The sequence below is a fragment of the Peromyscus californicus genome, unplaced genomic scaffold (assembly GCF_007827085.1).
Source record: "Peromyscus californicus insignis strain IS unplaced genomic scaffold, ASM782708v3 Scaffold_7__1_contigs__length_154581171, whole genome shotgun sequence".
Taxonomy (NCBI): Eukaryota; Metazoa; Chordata; class Mammalia; order Rodentia; family Cricetidae; genus Peromyscus; species Peromyscus californicus.
The window spans coordinates 130010639-130034813 of record NW_026294595.1 but is presented as its reverse complement, the minus strand read 5'-3'; the positions used below and the strand labels follow the sequence as shown (position 1 = coordinate 130034813).

At 46.3% G+C, this 24175-nt stretch overlaps 1 protein-coding gene across 2 annotated transcripts in view; it reads left to right on the top strand.

Annotated features, from left to right (window-relative positions):
- Positions 1-24097, top strand: part of Trpc4ap (transient receptor potential cation channel subfamily C member 4 associated protein) — a 75923-nt gene extending 51826 nt beyond the window's left edge. The window contains exons 9-19 of one of the 2 annotated variants that reach the window (XM_052726694.1): positions 2896-3062; positions 8647-8778; positions 10092-10150; positions 11957-12058; positions 13082-13165; positions 14144-14234; positions 15314-15454; positions 15785-15893; positions 21989-22101; positions 22865-23071; positions 23245-24097. In XM_052726694.1, coding sequence (XP_052582654.1) covers positions 2896-3062; positions 8647-8778; positions 10092-10150; positions 11957-12058; positions 13082-13165; positions 14144-14234; positions 15314-15454; positions 15785-15893; positions 21989-22101; positions 22865-23071; positions 23245-23382 — 1343 coding nt within the window. In that variant the 3' untranslated portion in view covers positions 23383-24097. The remainder of the gene's footprint in view (positions 1-2895; positions 3063-8646; positions 8779-10091; positions 10151-11956; positions 12059-13081; positions 13166-14143; positions 14235-15313; positions 15455-15784; positions 15894-21988; positions 22102-22864; positions 23072-23244) is intronic. The other variant, XM_052726693.1, reaches the window with a different exon arrangement.
- Positions 24098-24175: the final 78 nt, after the last annotated feature.

Sequence of the window (24175 nt, the reverse complement as noted above, 5' to 3'; positions counted from 1 at the left end):
TAATAAATAAATAAATCTTAAAAAAAAAACTTTAATAAGTTCCACTTCACTTCATAAAAAGAAGAAATAAAAAAATCTGAATTTGTCTAATAAATAAATAGATTGAATTAGGGGTGCAAAAGCAGCTCAAAATAAGAGCCCGATACCACATGGCTTCACTGGTGAAGTCTACCAACATTTAAGTTCTTCCATAAAGCAAACACTTCTCAACTCATTCTTTGAGACAAGTTTTACCCTTAAAACCAAAGAGATCACAAGAAAAGAAACTTACAGACTAATATCTTACGAATATAGATGTACAGATCCACCCCCCCACCCACCCAAAAAGAAACTTCTGTAGCCAATTAAGTGGCCTCCTTGGGAGTATACACGGCCTGTTGCCTATATAGGTTGCCCTAAGGGACGCTGGGGACAATGTTCATGTCTCTGATCTCAGTTGTCAGGCTCCAGACAGGTATATGCAGGGTGCCTTTGGGAAGCCTAGGGAGTACGTAGCAAACAGAAGGGGAAGTCTTCCTGACTAGATTTCACAGTGGCTTCACAGACACAGCATCTGAAGCACGGTGAGCAGGTAGTCATAGATAAATCAGACTTGATAAAAGTCTTGAAAACATCACCAAGAAGCTAAAAAGACTGACCTACAGAACAGAACATTTATCATGTCTGTAATAAGGGACTTGAATATAGAATGTATAAAGAAGTCTAGGGGTGTGATTTGCCTAGCACATGTGAGACCCTGTGTTCAGTGCCCAGTACTGACCAAAAGAGCTAATTAATTAACTGAAGAAAAGAGCATGGGGCTGGGGAAATGCCCAGCAGTTGAGAACGCTGCTTATTGCTCTTCAGGGGACCTGAATTTCAGGGATCCAGAGCCCTTGTCTGGCCTCTCACAGATATGAACATGCACGTGAGTTTAAAAAAAAAAAGTGTGTGGTATTGTATTCCCCAAAATATTGTGCATGCTAATAAACTTATTTGGATCAGAGACAGAGCAGCCACAATATTAAACATAAAGGATAGGCAGTGGTAGCACATGCCTTTAATCCTAGCATTCCAGAGGCAGAAATCCATGTGTTCAAGGATACAGCCAAACATGATGACTCACACCTTTAATCCCAGAAAGCGAGCCTTTAATCCCAGGGAGTGATGGTAGATAGAAAGCAGAAAGGTATATAAGGCATGAGGACCAGAAACTAGAAGCATTTGGCTGGTTAAGCATTTGGCTGGTTAGGCATTTGGCCTGGTTAAGCATTCAGGCTTTTGAGCAGCAATTCAGCTGAGACCCATTCTGGATGAGGACTTAGAGGCCTCCAGTCTGAGGAAACAAGACCAGCTGAGGATCCGGCGAGGTGAGGTAGCTGTAGCTTGTTCTGTATCTCTGATCTTCCAGCTTCACCCCAATACCTGGCTCACAGGTTTGATTTTATTAATAAGACTCTCTAAGATTCCTGCTACAAAAGTGTGTAAAGAATACCCATAGAGGAAGACTAAAAAGACAACTCATTCCAAAATACAGACAGGGATCCAAATAGACATTTCTCTAAACAGGAAAAAATGGCCAAACACACATGAAAAGCTGCCTGACTTGGATGGCAATGAGGAATCCGTCTGCTGAGTGCGGGGCACAACCCCTTAGTCCCAGCACATGGAAGGCAGTGGCAGGTAGATGTCTGAGTTCAAGGCTGTCTTGATCCACATAGCAAGTTCAGGCTAGACGGGCCTACAGAGTAAGACCTTCCCTCAAATTAATTAATTTTAATTAAAAATTTAAAAAAACGCCGGGTGGTGGTGGCACACGCCTTTGATCCCAGCACTCGGGAGGCAGAGGCAGGAGGATCTCTATATGTTCGAGGACAGCCTGGTCTACAGAGAGTTCCAGGGCAACCAGGGCTACACAGAGAAACCTTGTATGAAAAAACCAAATAAATAAAAGATAGATAAAAACAAAAAGCTCCAGTTATCTATATCTAGTTATAGATAACAAGTATATTATATATTTCAAAAAATCTTAAAGAATTTTGGATGTTTGAAAAGATAACGTTTAACTTAAGTCATTCAGTAAGCAATGTACATGCATGTATCTATCTTACCAAAACTTTGTATAATATGCCCCATTACTCGGGACAGTTTGTTTTTATGTATTAGTTAACTTTTTTACTCTCTAAATTACATCAGACAAGCATTAGCAGAAGAATTTTTCATTTTACTTTACTCAGCATCCTCGTATGTTGCTGACTTGTGTAGGCATTGTTCTAAGCACCTTCCATATGTTAATTCTTCCCATCCTTAGAACAGTAGCAGGTAGTTGCTACGACATCACCTCTGTCTCACAAAGGAGGATGACTAGGCAGCACAAAGAAATCATCCAACTTCCCTGACGGCACAGGGCCAGGCTCAGCGTCTGTGCTCTGAACCACTGCGCCATGCTGCGTCTTATTATCTTCGTGCGTCACTGTCTGTTTCCAGAGCTCTTCCTGAGAATCCAGTGCTGGACTCTTGTGAAGTGGGTAATAAAGGGAATGAGCAGTGTTACCCCAGGGAAAATCTTACAGAAGAACCCCTCATGCTGTCAACAATGTATAGACAGCACCAAATGCTTGGTCACTGGAGACCTGAAGAGTGTTCTCCACAGTTTGCTGCCGGACATCTGACTGACTGACTGGTGACAAGAAGTACCAGAGAGAGGCTACTGCACTGGCTGTGTTAGAATGCTGTGCTTGATGTTGGAGAGTACAGAACTGCAGAGCCTTCCCTAGGTTCCTAAGCTGCTCTTGTAGGTGTAAGGAAGTTTCCTGGCTTTTAAAATGTCTAATGAGGGTTTGAGTTCTGTCTCATGGCTCTTTAATTCCAGTCTCTTCACAGCAGGCCTCACCCATCATACGGGGGCTCTGCCAGCCTCCACTGTGTTCCCTCCTCTAGGCGCTTCAGAGGAGAATGCGCTGCCACATACCTCAGCCAGGACCCAGCTGCCCCAGTCAATGAAGATTATGCATGAGATCATGTACAAACTGGAAGTGCTCTATGTCCTCTGTGTGCTGCTGATGGGGCGTCAGCGAAACCAGGTGGGTGCTCCCCCAGTTCAGAATGGGAGAGATGAAAGCAAACACTGCATGACCCATGGAGTGCCAGGTGTACCTCCACCAGGCCGTCTCAACATGGCACACTCCAGCCCAGCAAAGTCTATGTGTTATTCGCCTCCTTGTAAGGAAACCAGACTGATTCTAGATTCTAGATTCTAGATTCTAGAGCCTAGAGTGTCTGCTCTGGGCTTCAGGCAACATTTCTAGATGGCGACTGTGCAAGCCAAGAGCAAGCCTTTATTTTAGTAATGTAAGATTAAAGACTGATGCTGTGTGCTGGGCATGGTGGCATAGGCCTTTAATCCCAGTATTTAGGAGACAGAGGCAAGCAGATCTCTGTGAGTTTGAGGTCAGCCTGGTCTACATAGTGAGTTTCGGGATAGCCAGGGCTACACAGAGAAACCTTATCTCGAGAGAAAAAAAAAAAAGACTGACTCTGTGAAGAGCACACCAATTGGTTATCTAATATCAAATGGTCAACCCTGAAAACGTACATAGAAGTAACAGTATATAGACTGCACAGGTTGTATTTATTTATTCAGAAATACACACACACACACACACACACACACGTCTATAACAACAATTAAAGAAGAAGCCATGAATTGAAAGAGCAAGAGGGAAGGGATACAGGGGAGGTTTGGAGAGAGAAAAGGGAAAAGAGAAATGATGTAATTATAGTCTCAAAAAATTAAAACATTATCTTAAAAAAAAAAAATCTGGCCCTGTCAGTGCAGTAGAGCAGCTGCCACTCTGAGGTGAGATCAGGGTGCTGGGGCAGAGCCTAGAACGATGCCCACTTATGAAACCTGAGTAGATGTTGGGCAGTGGGGGAGTGGGGGCTCCCTAAGCCTTGAAGTAGGAGAGAGGAACAAGATTGTCTTTTACTCAGCCTTTCATTGCCATGATGACATCTGTAGAAACAGTTTAAAGGGAGGAAAGATTTATTGAAGCTCATGGTTTCAGAGGTCCATGCTCCCCTGACTGGGTTTGTCTTGGCCTGTAACTAGGTCACACTGAAAGGTGTGCAGAGCAAAACTGCTTACTTCAAGGCAAGCAGGAAGGCCTAAATGATGCTCTCCATGAATCCCCCGTGACCTACTCCTTCCAGCTAGGTCCAGTGGTGGGCTGGAAAGAGGCAAACCAAGGATAAGACGCCTGAATGGGTGGTATTTCCTTAGCTGACCTTGTCTAGAACAGTCTTGCTGGGCTTCACTGCCCACAGAGTAACAATAACTGATCATAGGGTCAATTCCAGTCTCCTTCATTCTCTGGCTATTCATATGACAGGGATAGTCTGTTCCTAACAAGAGGTAGCAAGGGGTTTGTTTCATGTTATGTAAAAATATTTAGTAGGCACATCATTCCCATAGTTGATACAAATTAGTATCAGTGGAGCCTGTCTCCCTTCTGGGCCTCCGTGTACTGGAACACATCTGAGTTATCCATTGTCAGTATTTCCTTCTGTAGCTCTTTTATACTTTTTTTTTTAAATTTATTTATTATGTATACAGTGTTCTGTCTGCATGTCTGCCTGCAGGCCAGAAGAGGGCACCAGATCTCATTACAGATGGCTGTGAGCCACCATGTGGTTGCTGGGAATTGAACTCAGGACCTCTGGAGGAGCAGCTAGTGCTCTTAACCTCTGAGCCATCTCTCCAGCCCCTAGCTCTTTTATACTTATGAAGCAAATACAACTTTCATACATTCAGCTGAATACAAGACACATTTCCTTCCATGTATTCTTTGATGGTTCAGCTCACTACATGTGAAAGACTTGGATTCTTTCTTTTCCATTTATCCCATCATTTGGATGTGTTATTATTTGTTTAAGTGTAAATTATGTCTGTGTTGGGTATTATAGATAATACTTCCACCACTGATGCTCTAAATATGTCATTTATCATATGTAAGGGTCCTCTAATGATAAAAGGAGAATTTTTGGCCAAGGAAACACAGATTTGTGAATCTAGGGGATTGTGCCAAACCATCCTCTTGCAGGTGGTACCAGCATGCTCTGTCATTGGTGTCCAGGTCGCCAAAATGGTGCTGACTTTGGCATTGATGACCAGACACCTGAGAAAGTGTCGTAAAGGAGGAAAGGGTTGTTTTTGTTCGTGGTTTCACACATGTTGTTTAATTGTAGTAAGGAGGGTGTGGTAGAGCAGAGCAATTCATTCATGACAGCCAGAAACAAAGGGGAAAGCAGGAAGACACTGGATCTTACTTCCTGAAGTTTCTAAAACCCCCAAAGTAGAACCTCCAGCTGAGCACTGAGCACAGAGCCCTTTACTTTATAAACCTTGGGGCGGGGGAGAGTGTGTATGTGTGCATGCATACCACACATACATACATACATACTGGTGTCCATGGAGGCCAGAGAGGACACCAGATTCCCTGGAGCTGGAGATGTGAGCCACCTGACATGGATGCTGGGAACCAAACTCGGGTCCCCTGGTGACTGACAAGGAAGGTCTAGATGAAAGTGAGACCAAACTCAGCAGGGAAACCATTAAACCTGTAGCCCTGTGTTTAGAATAGGGAGTGTAGTGTCTTGAGGTGAGCTCTGGTGGCTTGGGAGCCTCTCCCTGTGACCTTGTCATTGCAGCCTTCATGGCATCCCTCCTGGACAGGCTCTAAACCTTGCCTGCAGCTCTCTTCTGTAGTTGCTGTAGATACATCATGGGGTCTCCATCACAGCTGAGTTCATGCATCACCCTCCTCTAGGCCTTCCTTTGAAATCTCAATGAAAGCCTCAATGATTCCATAACTCTTGCATACTACATGTCCAAAAAACCAGTATCACGTGAGCTGGGCATAGTGTTGTAAACCTATAATCCCAGCTCTTAGGAGGAGAAGGAATGAGGATCACAAGTTCAGAGCCAGTCTGGGCTATAAAGCGAGACACTATCATAAAAACAAAGCAAAAATCTAATACCCTGTGAGTGGTATTAAGGGGTGCTACTAATTCAGGTAATGGCTAGGTCTCCCTTGGACCATAAGTACAGTGGTCTTTGAGTGTCTGGGGAGCTGAACCTGGGAGAGTACTTCTATAGATGACCCTGTGTGAGCAAAGCACCCTGTCCTCTGTCTGCTGTCAGAAGAATGCTTCGAATGAGCTTCTGACCTTATACCTGAGCCTGGGCCAGGTGGGCTCCCTCTAACCCTGGAGGTGCCTATTAGGTACGTTCCCTGTCTTTTCTGTTCCTGTCCAGAGTGCTTGGCTTCTTTTTAATGGCCCTAATCTCTTTACCAACCACATCCTCTTTATCCACAACTTTCAGTTCCTTCTTTTTCTGAATAACCCACTTTGCTTTATTAAGTTCTCTGCTCTTTGCTCCCAGTTTTCACTATAAAATTAGCTAGAAGCAGCCATCAATAACCATGCCACAGCCCAAATGCTATGCTGTAGTTGGAAGTTTCTCTGGTGTCCCGCCTGGCCCCAAGGTCAGGACAATTCTCTCCTACCCTCAGTCCCATAGCCACTTATAAAATAATCACTCAGAGGCTTATATTAATTACGAACTGTGTGGCCTGTGGCTTCAGCTTATGCTAGCTAGCTCTTTCAACTAAATTCAACCCATTCCTATTAATCTATATGTTGCCACGTGGCCGTGGTGTTACTGGTCTGCTGGCATCTTATTGCTCCTTCGACAGCAGGCCTGCATCTCTCCTGACTCAGCCCTTCTCTCTATATCTCTGCTTGGATTTCCTGCCTGGCTATAAGCTTTCTTGTCACAGGCCAAAACAGTTTTATTTATTATCCAATGGGAGCCACACATATTCACAGCATACAGAAAGACACCTCACAGCACTATGCTGTCTTAAAATTTCCTCTTCCAATTCATCTATCACCTTTAAACTCAGTCTCCCACAAAGCTTTAGGATATGGACAAATATAAGCAAAATATTTGCCAGAATGTATTGGGAGTGATCTCTAAATCCTATTCCCACTGAAACCTTGTGAGCAGTCTTATTTTTGTTGTTTTGTTTTGTTTTTTGAGACAGGGTTTCTCTGTGTAACCCTGACTGTCCTGACTCACTTTGTAGACCAGGCTGGCCTCGAACTCACAGAGATCCACCTACCTCTGCCTCCTAAATGCTGAGCTTAAAGTTGTGTGCACCATGCCTGGCTTTGTGAGCAGTCTGTCTCTATGGTCTGCTTTTCTATGTATTCTGGTGTTGAGCTCCTGTTAGAACCCCCTGTTCAGCTGTACATGTTTTCTTTATTAGGTTTTTGTGTCACTATGAAAAGCAGTCTGAAGGAGGCAGATTTCTTTTGGCTCACTATTTTAGAGGTATCTTGTGGTGAGAACAGTGGTACAACAGAACAGTCCCCGTTGTGAAAACGGGGAACCAGAGAAAAAGACAGGGACAAGATACTCTGATGGATCTACCCGTCATCTGCTTCCTCCTATAGGCCCCTCCTCCCCCTCCATCTGAGACCCTCCTGAAGTAGTGCTACCAGCTGTGAGCTGACACAGTTACAGATGCCAAAGGCACATGAGACTTGGTCTCCTTTGCCTGTCGGAAAAAGCAAGATTGTTTGAGATACGAGGTTGAGCTTTTCTTGTGATTAAGAACATTTTCTTGGTGCTGGAGAGATGGCTCAGTGTTTAAGAGTGGCTGCTCTTCCAGAGGACCCCGGTTTGATTCCCAGCACCCACAAGGCGGTTCACAGCTGTCTGTAAATTCAGCTCCAGGGGATCCGACACTCTTTTCACCTTGATGGACACTGGACACACTACGATGCATAGACATGTATGCAAGCAGAACACCCATACACGTATAATAATAAAAACAAGTTAAAGACCATATTGTCTTTTTTTTCTTTTAGGTGTATGGGTGTTCTGCCTAACCGTGTGGCCATACACTGTGTGTGTGGTACCCTTAAACGCCAGAAGAGGGTAATGGATCGTCAGTGACTGGAGTTACAGAAGGTTGTAAACAGCCATGGAGATGTTGAGACTCAAAGCCAGGTCCTCTGGAGGAGTAGCTAGTGCTTTTAACCACTGAGCCATCTCTCTAACCCTTAAAACCATTTTCTAGCTGAGCATGGTGGCCCATGCCTTTAATCTTAGCATTCAGGAGGCAGAGGCAGGTGGATCTCTGAGTTTGAAGCCAACCTGAACTACAAAGCAAGTTCCAGGACAGCCAGGGCTACACAGAGAAACCCTGTCTTTTAAAAAATAACAAACAAACAAAACTCAAAACACAAAACAAAGCAACAACAAAAATTTTTCTAAGCCAAATAAGATGGCTCACTCCTCATAGTGAGTTGCAGGCCAGCCTATAACTGCATCTCCAGAGGACCTGATGCACTTTCTAGCTTCTGAGGGCACCAGCACATACGTGCGCATACTCACATGGACATGCACATACATTTTTAAGGGTATTTTTCAGTGCAGTCAGGGTAGAGGCTGTGTGGATGCTGTCTTTAAATGGCAGCACTCTGTTCTAACAATTGCTTTCTTCATCCTGAGAATGGCTGTATGTGCGGAAGAGAGGCCTTGCTGATCTTGGGCACACATTGGTCTCACTATTTCTCCCTTCCCTCCCCACACAGGTCCACAGGATGATTGCTGAGTTCAAGTTGATCCCAGGACTCAATAATTTGTTTGACAAACTGATTTGGAGGAAACATTCAGCGTCTGCCCTTGTCCTGCATGGTCACAACCAGAACTGTGACTGTAGCCCGGTAAGCAAGAGAGCCTGGGAACATGCAGGATATTAATTACTAAGAGTTACTTGTTTTTTGTTTTTTTTTTTTTTTTTTTTGAGTTACTTGTTTTGAGAGCCCCTGCTGACCCTGAGGGTCTCGTTCTTGAAGATGGGAGCAGAAAGGACGTTTTTGTTTCTCAGAGTACCCAGATAGATCGTTGAACTAAGAATCAGAAGTCCTTTGCCACTCAGCTTTTCAGAAAAACTTGACTGAGTCACAGAATCTCAGAGCTTCTGTTTTCTTGGACAAGAAGGGCCATGTGCCTGCTGGCCTCAGCACAACCTTCCCACGCCATTGGCAGGAAAGTGCTCCAAGACCTGAAACTCTGTAATCAGCAGAACCTGGTGCCCTGGGTTCCTGACCCTGCCTTTCTTCAGTGCCCTGCCTCCTGCTTTGTCCTTCTCTTTGGCCTTGTCAGATTGCTTTTCCTTCTGTCCATTTGAGTTAATAATTTAAAAGGAGTATAGTTTATATGTGTAGATAACACGTCTGACTTAGTCAGAAACCAATTGGTCCTTGTTTGCTATGTAAACACACTACATCGTCTGCTTTTCCTTTTGCGATTTATCTCTTTAATGGTTTGCCAGTTACTTTCCTTTGGTCCCTTGGAGATGCTCCTGCGGTGCCATTAGCTTGTGTTTGGGTCTTCACACCTTCAGAGTGGCACGTCCCCATTTTGTGATGTTTGGGAGGAGGCCAGCCTGGGGACCTGTGCAGCCTCTGCCCTGGACACTCTTGAGCCAGTGTTTTAGGAGGAGTCTGTTTTTATGTTTAATTTTTTGGCCCTGCCCCGCAGTTAGGATGCTGATTTCTCCTGGGCAGCTCCCACCAGCCAAGCCTAAGCGGGTCAGGCTTCCTGCCCAGCTCTCTGGCTCACAGGTTGGCTCTGTCTGATCACTGCAGGACCCTGAAGCCAAAGCCTTGTTATGACCAGGCCTCTCTCTCATCCATATGCCACCTCCCTTAGCTCCTACGCATCTCTGCTTGGGCTCCGTGGGCCAGGCCTTTCTGATTCCTGTAGGTTTCCCTTTCTCACTTCTAAATTAGCCTCACATGTAAAAGGACTTAAGTTAACTTTTTAATTCTAATATGCTAGGAAAAGGTCTACATTAGTTTACCTTGACTCTGGTCAGCTATGAATGTCTGACTGTTCAACTAAAGAAAAACCCCACTGTGCTTGAGGACAGGGACTCAAAAGAAGCAGTGTTGCAAGACAGGGATCTCACCAGAGCCCACCTTTGTTTTATGTAGAAGTACCAGGACTAATGTAGCTTTAATGTGTGTTACAGGACATTACCTTGAAGATCCAGTTTTTGAGGCTTCTCCAGAGTTTCAGTGACCACCATGAGTAAGTATGTGTGGCCTGTAATCTATAGGCATCTCCCCTCATCTTCTCACTGACCCCTGACTCAGAAGGGGCTGGTGGGAGCTACCCAAGTGTCCTGGTGTGGCTGTCCTTCCTTCATCTAGTATTGGGTTTTTCCTGCACCTTCACAGCCCCCCTGAAGGGGTAGAAGTGGCTGTCCCTCACTGCTCCTGGAGTGATACATTTCCCCAGTGACTGGCCTGTGAGCCTCAGAAAGCCCTTGACTGGAAACATAGGGGCTCCTACCTCCACAATGAAATGTGTTGAGTCCCCAGCACACACACTTTTTGAGATGTTCTGCTCTTTGATTTTAATGTTTCAGCTTTCAGTGGAGAATGTATGAGAAAATGTTTGTCCACTATAAAGGAAACAATGCAGGGGAGGGAGGAAAAGCTGGTGATCTTGGCCTTAGCTTTACAGTAAGGACTTTGGTGACCTGACAGCTGTGTGTGCACAAAGAAGTGGACACACTGGTACATGGCTTCTGATATTATTTTTTTGGTGTCCCAAAGAAAGCCAGGAATTAAAGCATCCATGAACATCACAGAGGAGGAGTTACCTGTGAGGAGTTTGTCCTTTTGGTTTTCTCACAGTGCTGGGGATTAACCTGATTTTAAATGTTGGTTTAACATTTTGGAGTGCTGTACAAGCTGATATAACATGCCCGAGGACAGTGTGGCCTAGGGTCCTCTATCTCTTTTGTGATTCTCTTCTGTGAGAACATCTGTGGCTGAAGGCACCCATAGGTTACAGAATTACACTCATTTTCTGTTTTTGGATTTTTATGGGGGTGGTGTGTGTTTGTCTGTGTCTGTCTGTTTGTCCATCGGTCTGTCCATCAGTCCCTGTTCCTAGCTTTCATCAGACTCTCAAATCAGCATTTCTGTATGCCTGGCTCAGAATATGCAGTGAGGAATGGAAATACTTTGGCCCATGCTGTCATGAAGGGTCCATCTGGGAAGAAGTATAACATTAGAGAAGGTCACCAGGAAAGATGACAGAGAAGGGCACAACTCTGTGGAGGACGGGGGGCAGGTTTCAGTGACCGGCTGGCCGGTACTCAGCGACTCTTTACTGCAGAGAGGCCTGAATGGGATGAAGAGGCAGCATGAGAAAGTGTTCTAGCCAGAGGCCCACATGTGGAGAAACCCCTGCAGGAAGGACATGGCGTGGTCGTGAACCAGAGTGGCCAGGTGGTGTGGTGGGTGTGAGCTGCTCAGTTGGTAGTGTGGCTGCACAGGGCCTCTGAGTCGTGTTCACCCCCTAGGTGTACACAACTGAAGTGGGGAACTGGGGGGAGCATTTTCAATAGTGACAGGGTCCAAGCCCTGCTCTGAGAATCATGCAAGGAGCTGGGTGAGGGTTCCCTTCCTGTGGGAACAGGAACAGCTGAGGATGCTGGTTCTGTGCTGCACAGACCCATAATGGCAAGCCTGGATGAAGAGGACAGGGCTGTCACAGTTGGTCAGGCCTCTGCTTATGTGACTCTGTGGCTACTGAGAATGCTACAGCAGGGCTAGGCTCTGGGGTAAGATGGCAGATGGGATTGGACATGCCAAGATGCAGGTTTGAAAAGTCACATAGAAATGGTCAGTGCACAACACAGAGATCTGGAGATGCTCAGGGAAGGACCTTGTTAGTGAGTGACAAGCAGGGGTGGAGGTGCTGGTAGATTCTCAGCTTCTCTCCCCCGGGGTCGTGGGGGGGGGGGGCGAGCTTACTGCCCCACTGCACTGCTTCTTAGCAGCCCTGATCCTGCCCTTTACCCTTTGAACCCATTTGTTTCAGGAACAAGTACCTGCTGCTCAACAATCAGGAGCTAAATGAACTCAGTGCCATCTCTCTGAAAGCCAACATCCCTGAGGTGGAAGCTGTCCTCAACACTGACAGGTGATCCTGGTGGGGAACAGCTGTAGGTACAGGCTTGCAGGAGGGCACACACAGGTGTGCATACTTGCCCTTTCTTATGCGTAGCTACCGTGCCCCACTGGCTTTATGTGCTAAATACTCACATCTCCTGTATTTCCTAACCGAACATCACAGCAGCTCTCAGAAGGAAGTGCCATCTTCATCTTCCTCTCTTCCTCTTCCTGTATCAAGCAGCCCCCTGCCAAAGTCCCCCAGTACCCTGTCCCTCCACCTTGTCCCATGAAAACGTCCCCTTTGCTGACATCTTCATCCCCTGCCCAGTGACAGCTGTGCTAAGCAGGGTAAGCAGATTCTTTACCCCCTGCCAAGAATCAAGTCCTGTGTGCTGGCTATGTCTACCTCATCTTTGGGAACAACACAGTGACATGCCAGGCTCACAGGAACTTATGAAGTGTGGATCTTATCCAGCAACCAGAGCCATAACTCCTCACTGCCCTGATAAGGTGAACACAGTGCCGCCCTGGTGTCTACAGGGGATGGAGTGGAGCTGCTGTGCGAAGAGAGAGTTTAAGGGCCCAGACACCTGCCACCATGACAGGCTTAGTCCTTTCCTTACCTACTGCCTTTGCCTCGTAGACAAGGAACTGAGGCCTGGAAGCCCACAGCTCAGCTGGAACTAACCCTGGAGCAGGAAAATGAACTCTGGGCCCTGCCCAATTGGCACAGACTTGTTCCATCTGGCATACTCTGCTGTGGCCTGGATTAAACTTACTTGTGATATAAATGGCCCTTCCTCTGGCTGTTCTGAGTCACATCTGGCCCTGGATGTGCCTCTGCCTCCTGCCAGCCAGTGTGAGAAGAGAAAACTGGCTTAAGATGCAATAGAAATGCACTTGGCTGTTGAGTTGATAGCTGCACAGTCCCTGAGGTCCTGGCACAAGGTGGAGCACCAGAGCATCCATCTACACCAGCACAGGAGCCTGGCTCAGTGGTCCCCAGCAGCCGTTCGGACCTGTCACCAGTGCTCTATCCCTTTGATTTCAGGAGTTTGGTGTGTGATGGCAAGAGGGGCTTACTAACGCGGCTGCTGCAGGTCATGAAGAAGGAACCAGCAGAGTCTTCATTCAGGTGAGTCTGTGGACAGGGCACCTCTTAGGGGCCCAGGAGCCAGGGCTTTCCCAGTTGCTTAGTCTCTAGCATCTACTCCTTAAGAGTGGTCACCAGTGGGGGTGTTTGGCCTCATTGCCACTGGCTCCGTGTGACTCAGCTGGTAAGTGTATGTACCCCTGTCACATACCAGCGGGGTATGTCAGGAGGTGACTGAGCAGTCATCGGGCTGGCACTAGAGGTGGGACAAAAATGGGATCAGGCCCTGCCTGTGTGACGTTTCCTGGGCTTGTAGGAAATAAGCATGAAAAGAAAGAAACCCTCAGTGCAGCATTGGAAGAAACAGAGCCAGGAGTTGCCCCAGGAGCCATCTGACCAGGCACCCAGGAAGAGGCTGCAGAGTTCCTAGCCACTTGGAGAAAGTTGTGAAGGCTGCAGACAGGAGGGATTCCATCAGGCCTGGGTGCAAGGCTCTGTCCCTACAGGGTCTCTGTCACCTCAGCCTTGCCTATGTAGACCTTCCCTCGTGAATCCCAGCTGAGCCCTCTGGGCTATTCCGTGTCTGCGCTCTCTTCTCTAGGCCAGCTCAGTGCATATAAGCTCAGGGGCTTGTCCACACATGCCCTGCTGCTGGCCACACACCTCCCTGGCTCCCAAGTTCATGTCTTTCCAGTCTTCTGAGAGGGTTTTCACACGGAACTTAACTAGCGATCACTCTTTGAGCCTGGATGCCTCAACTGCCTATGCCATACAAACTCTCTCTGGTACAGCCATATGAAAGGCTGGTCCCTGCTGAGCTGTGAGCGCCATGATAGGAGGACAGCCATTCTCTTACTCACTGCTCTGTCCTCAAGACCTAGGGATGGGGTCGAGGACTGGAAAATGTCCAGTAAATGTCAGATACTTGGCTGTGAACAACTCCAACCCTGGGGGATGGACCCTCAACCAGGAGAGGACAGCCAAAGCCACCCAGGTCAGGGGTCAACATTTGGGTCACAGGTTTTGGCAAGCCCGGGCTGTGGAAAGTTTCCTCCGAGGGACCACCTCCTATGCAGACCAGATGTTCCTGCTGAAGCGAGGCCTTCTGGAGGTATGGCTGAGGAACGGGGTGTCAGGTAGCCGTCCTCCCCAGCCCCTTGTGTCGATTTCTCATCCTGAGCCTTAAGTAGTTTGGTCAGGAACAGAGCAGGTCTGGGTGTTCCGAGTGCACGTTGCTGTGGTGTTTGCCCTGAGCTGCCAGCTGTGGGCTCCTGTAGGTACTGACTGAAGGTCCTGTAGGTGACTGAAGGACTCAGAGGTAATCATGCAGGAGTGTAGACAATAGAGTTACCCAGCAAGGCCTTTGACCCAGAGAATAATTTGATATTGACTAAAAGTTAATATTCCCGTTTTGATCAGTGGCCTGCAGAAAAAGCAAATTCAAAAGGGAGTAAATGGCTGAGTTATATAATTGATTTTTTAAAAAATTACTATGAACAAGAAACTGACCTATGAATTGTAAAGGAAAATAACTCCCCAATCAGTATAAGTCCGAGAAAATGAGTAGACCTTCATAAGCAGATGCAGGATTTTTACAAGTTCAAGGCCAGATCCTGTGTCTCAAAAAAACAAAAAACAAAAAAATGAAAAGAAGGAAAAAAGGGGAAGGACGGGGGAATAACCAGAAAACAAAAATGAAAAATATTAGAAACAGGAGTTAAATTGGCTTATTTTTCTTGGTAAATATTTATTGATTTTTCTATGTTTTTAACAGTTTCATTGATAAACACAAAGACAGATCTTAGGGTCAAGATGTGTATGCTGCCCTTAAATTCTGTCCTTCACTTACTTACGTGGCCCTAGTGCTTAAACAGCAGTCCTGGTTAGATCTGGAGACAGAGAACTCTGGCCATGTAGGTGGCTGCAGAGCAGGTCAGAGGTTTTACCTGTAAGGCCTGGCAAAGAGAACCCTACATAGCCACCCAGTGTCCCCTACTGAGGTCACTCACCTGGCTCACTCTTGGAGCCACCAAGTGTCCTCAGCAAAGAACCTAGACAAAGTTGCAGATCCCATCTACCTGGATGCTTGCTCGAAGCAAGTGAGTGGTCTGCACTCCAGACCAGGCCTGAGTGGCAAACAGGTAGAGGCAGCCCCATCCACATCCTCACCCTGTCCCCTGCTCACCCCAGCACATCTTATACTGCATTGTGGACAGCGAGTGCAAGTCAAGGGATGTACTCCAGAGCTACTTTGACCTCCTGGGAGAGCTGATGAAGTTCAACGTCGATGCATTCAAGAGATTCAATAAATACATCAACACTGATGCAAAGGTAACGCTCACCCAGGCCTCCATGGTGTTTGCTGCAGCATCAGTTATCTGTGAAACTTGGCCTGCCCATCTTCAGGTGTGGTTACACAGTTGAAAGAGTCTGGGATCCAAAGGGCAGTCAGCAAACCTTCACTACACGTACTGTGTGTCACGTTTTGAGCCAGACCCTAAGAATATTGGGATGAGAACTTTGGCTGGGTTACAGCATCCTAGCAGCCCAGCAGGAAGAGCAGGCCACTTAGTGTGTCTTGTCAGCAGACTAGTGGAGCTGGGGTAGATCAGTGGTGCCCTGGCCAGCAGCCCCCGCCAGTGAGCGCCATCTCTGCTCCAGTTCCAGGTGTTCCTGAAACAGATCAACAGCTCACTGGTGGACTCCAACATGCTGGTGCGCTGTGTCACTCTGTCACTGGACCGATTTGAAAACCAGGTGGACATGAAAGGTGAGGCAGCCAAGGCGCCAAGGCCAGGGGGTGCAGTTGCCGCCAGATACCTGGTCTCCAGCCAGGAACTGCTGAGTTACTTGCCCAGGTATCTGTGTGCCTGGGGTCCAGAGGTGCCCTGGCTGCGTTGCTCGGCTGTGTTGACTTCTCCACTGATCGTGCTTCCTGTAATGAATGAGTACAACATCTTAGTAAAGGAAAAAGCCACCTTCTGGACTGACTGCTAGCAACGTGCAGGGTCCCTTCATTCTGTTTTCTTGTGCAAGATTGTAGTATTTGGCTGTGGTGGGTGGGTGTCAGGCGTCATCTAGAATTGTGTGTAGCTACACATATGTGTTCCCATGTGCTGTTTGCCCTAGGAGGTCTGTGGCACCAAGCAGTTTCTCACAAGTTTATGAACACTTCCAGAAAAGGACAGTGCCCCTCATCATTGTCATTGGTAGTGAAAAACATCCTAGTCATGGCTAATTAGACCGTTTACCTCCTATTTCTTCTCTGAAGGGTCTGTTTTAGGAGATTGGTCACATAGAATTTAGTGTAATCAGGTATTGATCACCTTCTCAATAGTATGGAAGGTCTTTTGCTCAGCACTCTTTGCATGTGGACATAGACATGTGAGAGCTGTGGTAAACCAGTCGGTCACATTAGGAGCTCTGGAAAGTGGTTTGAATTTGACTTTCTTTGTGTGTGTGTGTGTGTGTGTGTGTGTGTGTGTGTGTGTGTGTGTGTGTTTTATGTATGTGTAGGTATGTGCACATGTGTGTGTGCACATGGAGGCCAGAGGTTCTCTTTTTCCTCCTTTTGTTTTTGAACAGTCTCCCACTGAACCTGGAGCTCATGGATTTGGCTAGGCTGGCCAGCCAGTGAGCCTCAGAGATCTGCCTGTGTCTGTGTCCCCAGCTCTGGGGTTTTAGGTGTATGCTGCCACACTGGGTCTTTACATGGGTTCTGGGAATCCAAGCTCTGAACCTCATGCTTATGTAACAACTTTACCATTGGGCCATTTCCCCAGGCTTCCTGTGTCCTAGAACTCACTCTGTAGACCAGGCTAACCTCGAACTCACAGAGATCCGCCTGCCTCTGCCTCCTGAGTGCTGGGGTTAAAGGTGTACGCCACCACTGCCCAGCTTTTGCTATGTTTCTTAATGATCATTATCCCCCTGTCTTCCTGAGGAGGAACATGCATAGGAGCTGGAGCTGGTGCCAAGCTGGGAGGGGGCTGTAGGAGGACCACTTTCTGAGCATGGTTCTGAAGCACCAGTGGAGTCTCTGAGATTTGGTTTAGCCTCATAACCAAACAGTTGGAGATTGATCCTGTTCTTGCAGCTTTTAATAAAGAGTTAGGTTTTTGTATTGATTTACTTTTAATTATGTGTTTGTATGTTTCTTGTCAGACTATCTTTGGACTACCATCCCACAAATAATGACCCAAGACTTATTATTAATTATGAAAGCTTAGCCTTAGCTTAGATTTTTTTCCCAACTAGCTCTTACAACTTAATTAACCCATATTTTTTAAATCTACATTCTGCCTTGTAGCTCGGTTACCTCTTCTTTGTACGGCACATTCGACTTGCTCCGAGTCTGCTGGCAAAATCGCCTGCCTAGATTCCTCCTCCCAGTCTCTCTCTCTGCCCAGAAGTCCTGCCTAGTCTCTTCTGCCTAGCTATTGGCCATTTAGCTCTTTATTAAACCAATTAGAAGGCACCGTAGGCAGAGATACATCTTTGCAGTGTAAACAAATATTCCACAACATTCCCTCCTTTTTATCTGATTAAAAAGGAAAGGTTTTAACCCTAACATAGTAAAACTATATACAATAAGAACAATTATCAGGTAAGAATTACATTCACAATGTCCAGTCCTTTTGTATTTGGCAAATTTAGAGAAAGTACTGTATTATCTATCCTGTCTTAGTGAGTCTGAAGTTTTATACCTAAACCACTTCTATTATAACTTGTATTACCATCCTAAAAATACCTTTTTAGTCCTTAAAACATCTTAGGTAAACAATTTAAGCTTTTATGTCTCTCAACCTTATGCCCTTTACATCTCTTTTGTGAATGTCTTTTCTGAATTTGATAACAAGGAAAACTATAACTATAACTATCTAGGTTTCAACTCCATCAAAGACCCAAGAAGTATATAATATTACCTGAATAAACAGAAAGTGCAGAGCAAGCAACTTCCAAAACTCTAGAAATGACAGAGACATCTGGCTGCCTGGACAGTCACCCAGGGTTCCTCTGCAACATTGGGGAATCCATCTTTGGCCTACAGACAGACTTTTCTCTGAAGGAGGAATGTTGAAGGACTGTCCCGCCTTGTCTTGGCAAAGTTCAACAAAGTTCTTCTGTGTCTTGCTTGTCCAATTTGGACAGCATACTGTCAGTAGTTGAGGCAAGGGCAGTTTCTTGCCCAGTGGCTAACTTTGCCACAAGAAAAGTAAACTCCATATGGAGGTTCTTTAATGCCCATCATTCTAATTTGAAGTAAATTGGTAGTGCCAGGATCAGACATAACTCACTGTCATGAAAAGCCTTAGGTTATTAAAACATCTTAAATGCTATATTATATAGGTCTCTGAAGTGTTTGAAGACCACCTATCTATCTAAAATATATGTCTATTTAACCTTGAAAATATACCTAACATGACTACAAGTTTGATTATGATAGATGACTAACTACTAAGCTGTATTTCTTAATTATATATTACATTTTTAGAGTAACATAAGTACAGTACCTTAAACAAGAGTAAAAACATATATACAGTATAACAAAAATAACCTTAAATTTGTATCAATATACAAAAAAAAAATCTTAAACAAGAATAGAAACAGTATATTCTAACAAAAATAACCTTAAATTTGTATCAACATACAAAAATACATAACAGGTAAAGTATTTGAGATTAATAGTTGCATTTTAGTTTAAAGTAGATTCAGTAATCTACCCTTTTATCCTATCCTTTCCATATCTTCCTTTTTCCTTTTCAGAATGAGATCCCTGAATCTGATTAGATTTTTGCTCAGCTTTCTCCCTGACCATGACCAACAACAACTTGTAACCAACCCCTCTAAACGATGATAAACTTCCCTAATCCATTGAATGACCAAAAACCATTCACCCTACCTTTTGGGAATGTGGGCATCTTGTTCTCTAGACTGCTTCCATTTGTCTGGGGACAATTGCATCTCTAGGGGACCCTGAGAAAATTGGGACAATGGTCAAATCCTGGGAGAGCTAGCTAACTAAATTTGTTTAGTCTCTGTGTGATGGGAGAGTGTAGAGCTTATCTGAAGTCTTGGCTGGAGTAGTCCGTGAGGCTAGACCATCTCAGCTAGCAGCTTTGAAGTTCTGGATGCAGAATTTTGAGGAAACTGCAACAGAGGCATTCTGAGAGGCTGGATCACCTGGGCTACTTGTTTTCATTGGTGTCTGATCTCCTCCCTCCCGCCCCCAAAAACACAGACTTCAAGGTAACATATATATCTGTATTAACACAAGTATGGCATGTGCAATGTGCACAAGTCAGCTAAAGATGTTTTTTGTTGTTGTTGTTCTATATTTAAGCAGGTAAAAGGCATCTGTTAACTTTATAAGTCTGTTTGGACTGTATAACAAACTGTTATATAAATCTCTATCCATGCCATATGAAAGGATGGCATGTAATAGTGAGTTATGAGAACTCTGTAGCCAACAAGATTTGTCATGTCTCATCCAGTCTCAGAGCTATTCCCATAATAGAGGGATCAGCATATACATTATCTGTCCTATAGTCTTTCTTGGTTTCTTTCTTTATGTCTGTAGCCAAGATTTTCAGGAGGTCTCCCCTGATTAAATCTGGTCTTTATCAATTTTGAAGAAATCCATAACTTTTTGTTTCCTATGGAAACAAGCAGAACTTTTCCCCCAACACAACATACTTTCTGACTTTCATTCTGAAGTTAAGGTATTCTTAAAATATATATGTTGGTTTAAGTTAGCAATTTCCATAATCTAATGTCTCTCAGCAACTATTGTTTTTTGTTCATTAGCATTTAAAAAATTTAAAGTCAACAAAATACCATACAGGATCCAGACACCCTGAGTATATTCCATCTTTATGTGGCTTTTTCCTTTTATATTACTTTACTCTCTCTTTAAGAACTTTATTATTTTTAGACTATTTTGTTGTAGAATATTTAACTATGTAAAGATGTGTTACATTTGTTTATGCTGCAGAACATTTAACTGTGTAGAGGTGTGTTAACTTGTTTTTGCTGCATTTGTTCACCTTACCTGCCTAAGGTACCTTTTTTTGTCTAATAAAAAGCTAAATGGCCGGGCGGTGGTGGCGCACGCCTTTAATCCCAGCACTTGGGAGGCAGAGCCAGGTGGATCTCTGTGAGTTCGAGGCCAGCCTGGGCTACCAAGTGAGTTCCAGGAAAGGCGCAAAGCTACACAGAGAAACCCTGTCTCAAAAAACCAAAAAAAAAAAAAAAAAAAAAAAAAAAAAAAAAAGCTAAATGGCCAATAGCTAGGAAGGAGAGGGATAGGCGGGGTTGGTGGGCAAAGAGAATAAGTGGGAGAAATGTAGGCGAAGGAGAGGAAGGAGATGAGAATGATGACGGAGAAAGAGAGAAACACACGCAGGACCAGAAGCCAGGCAGCTGCCAGACACACACAAGAAGCAGGAAAATAAGACATGCAGAAAGAAAGGTCAAAAGCCCCGAGGTAACACGTAGATCAAAAGAAACAGGATAATTTAAGTTATAAGAGCTAGCAAGAAATAAGAGCTAAGATAAGCCAAGTATTCACAACTAATAAGAAGTCTCCGTAGCTTGATTTGGGATCTGGTTGGTGGCCCAAAAGGAAGCCTGCTACACTATTTTCTCTGACTGACTGTACCCCTTTTCTTTCTTCAGCATCTAAGCACATTTTTAAGCATAATGTATCTGTTCAGAAGTATTCTCAGTCTGGACATGACTTTTTGCTCATCTACAGCCTTCTCTGAGTTAGCTAAACTTTAAACTGCTAAGCAGTGGCCAGGCCCTCCGCTGCATTGCTTCACTTAGCACATGGCCTCAGGTCGGTGAGAGCAAAGCTCATGCCTATGGCCCCGTCTGTCTGCCCCAGCTCCAGTAGGCCCTTGGACCTAGTCTGTCTGTCTGCCCCAGCTCCAGTAGGCACTTGGACCTAGTCTGTCTGTCTGCCCCAGCTCCAGTAGGCACTTGGACCTAGTCTGTCTGTCTGCCCCAGCTCCAGTAGGCACTTGGACCTAGTCTACCTCCCACCTGCCGCTCATAAACCCCATTCAAGTGCTTGTAGCAGGGCTTCTGTAGGCCTCAAGCACCAAGCCTACTTGAAACACTTTTTTCTTCAGCTTTCTCAGGCCCTGTGTGGGTTTACATGCTAACGAGTTGGGCACCAAATGTAGTAAGCTTTCTTGTCAGACTATCTTTGAACCGCCATCCTGCAAATAATGACCTGGAGACTTATTAATTATGAAAGCTTGGCCTTAGCATAGTTTTTTTCCAACTTAATTAATTTCTTACAACTTAATTAACCCATATTTTTTAATCTACATTCTGCCTCGTGGCTTGGTTACCTCTTCTTTGTACGGCACATTCAGCTTGCTCCGAGTCTGCTGGCAAAAGTCATGTGCCTAGATTCCTCCTCCCAGTCTCTCTCTCTGCCCGGAAGTCCTGCCTAGTCTCTTCTGCCTAGCTATTGGCCATTTAGCTCTTTATTAAACCATTCAGAAGGCGCTGTAGGCAGAGGTGCATCTTTAAGTGTAAACAAATATTTTGCAATGTGTCTATAAGTGTGTCTATGTGTGGGTATGTGCATGTAAGTGCAGGAGTAGGCAGAGGCCAGAAGGTGTTGGATACCTTGGAGCTGGAGTTATGGGTGGTTGTGAGCCACCACTATAGGTCCTGTGCAAGAGCAGCAAGTGCTCTCAACTACTAAGCTATCTCTCCAGCCCCTAACGTAATTGTTTTGGTGGTGAGAGACCACCAGCTACAGAGTCAGGACCAAAGTGTGCTTAACCAGTGGCGTGGGTGACCTGCCGCTGGATGCACCTGCTACTACACCTCTGCTTCCCTCCATAGTGGCTGAGGTCCTATCCGAGTGCCGCCTGCTCGCCTACATATCCCAGGTGCCCACGCAGATGTCCTTCCTTTTCCGTCTCATCAATATCATCCATGTACAGACACTAACCCAGGTGAGACGTCTCAGCCAGTGAGCAGTCAGGTAGGGCAGATTGGAGAGCATCTCTCTTGTGTGTGCCCCCTCCCTCTAGAAATGTAGTTCTTCTAGGGTATTGCCCAGTGCCCCAGTTTACAGGAGAACTAAGACCAGATGTCAAGTCTCCTGGGGTCACAGAGTCAGTTGGGGCACAGATGGTACTGACATTGCATTCTTCTGATTCCAAGCCAGTGTTCTTCCCTATGTACCCTGCCCCTACCTTCTGGCTACACTGGGCTGTGGAATTGGACCTGAGGTTGCCCCAACTCCTTCTCTAACTGGCAGTCTTCTCTTCTCCCAGCCTCACACCCACTTTTCTTAGATGAGAGTCATCTAGGACCTCAGAGCAGTGGTTCTTTTGTTACCATCTGCCAAACATGTTTTGAGGCTAGGCCTGGGGCTAGGGATGCTTGGTGAACAAAGTGGACTGAAACTCTGATTCTTTCTGAAGCTCACGTCCAAGTGCAGCTTTAAAAATTCTAAAGTGAAATCAGTGCACCTAGCCTATGCACCCAGCCCGGTAGGGGATGGAAGCTTCTGGAAGAAGTCATACCTGAACCAAGATGTAGAAAAGGACCAATGCTAATATTAGTGTGGATGGTGGCATTTGGGTATAGGGAGCAGGAAGGTGCCCCTGGATTGTGCCAGCCCCCTGTGTAGGCCTAAGATCCCCTCCTCCCTGCCCAGTGGCATCCTGAGGCTGCTGACATGCACCCAGCCAGCTGCCTTTGGCCTTGCAGGAGAATGTCAGCTGCCTCAACACCAGCCTAGTGATCCTGATGCTGGCCCGGCGGAAAGAGCGGCTGCCCCTGTACCTGCGGCTCCTCCAGCGAATGGAGCACAGCAAGAAATACCCTGGCTTCCTGCTCAACAACTTCCACAACCTGCTGCGCTTTTGGCAGCAGCATTACCTGCACAAGGACAAGGACAGCACCTGCCTGGAGAACGTGAGTGTCCCACCCCTGAGGGGGTGGTGGGAGGACGGTGGATGGGAACCCAAGGCCACTCAGGGCCACCCAGGTTGCCCCTCTGTGGACAGGCCTGCCAAGTCCCTCCTGGGTAACACCAGACTTGGCCCAAGTCCACTCCCCACCCCTTCACCCCCTCTCCCTTCACCCAGAGCTCCTGCATCAGCTTCTCGTACTGGAAGGAGACAGTGTCCATCTTGTTGGACCCAGACCGCCAGTCACCTTCTGCCCTGGTCAGCTACATTGAGGAGCCCTACATGGACATAGACAGAGACTTCACTGAGGAGTGACCTTGAGCCAGGCTTCGAGAAGCTGCTGGGCCAGGGCAAGTGTGGGTGAGCATGAATGCACATGCCACACACTCTGCCTGTCCCCATCCCTCTCTTGCCTCCCCACTGCTCTGTCTACCCCAGGTCTTCAGGTATAGGCTCAGTGGAAGGAACATCCTAGAAGCTATTGTCTCCTGGGTCTGAGGCCTGGGTCATTGGGGAGCCTGTTTCCTCACTGTCCCCAGGGTAAGGACAATAGCACCATGCCCACCCTTCCCTCGTAATCCTGGAGCCCTGGCCTGCCAGAGAAAGGGAACATGGGAAACTAGCTCTGTCTGAGCTTCTCCCATCAGCCCCTTGATGGAGAGGAAGATGCGGACCCCTGTGAGCCAAGCCTCCCTGGCCTCAGGGCCCAGGCAGAGGCTCCTGAGCCCTGGGCAGGGGTGGGTACCGGAGAATGCTGCCTTCCTTCCCCCAGGTCTGCCCATCTCTCCTCCTCCCCCACTTCCCGTCTTCCTTTAACTGCTCTGGTTCTTTGCTCAGTGGCCACTGTGTTCATCCCAAAGGTTCCCAGAAGTGGGGGCCTTCTCTCTCCATCCCGTGGGGCGTGGAGTGCCTGTGCCTGCCTGAGCCCAGACACAGGAGCCCAGCTGAGAGCTTACCCTTGGCTCCTCCTGTGTTGCCAATTTATTAACAGCAAATAAACCAATTAAATGGAGACTATTAAAGAACTTTATTTTAAAGACTGATGTGGACTGACTTTGTCCCTGAGGTTGTCCCAGATCCCCTGACCCCATGAAATAAGGACGGTGGT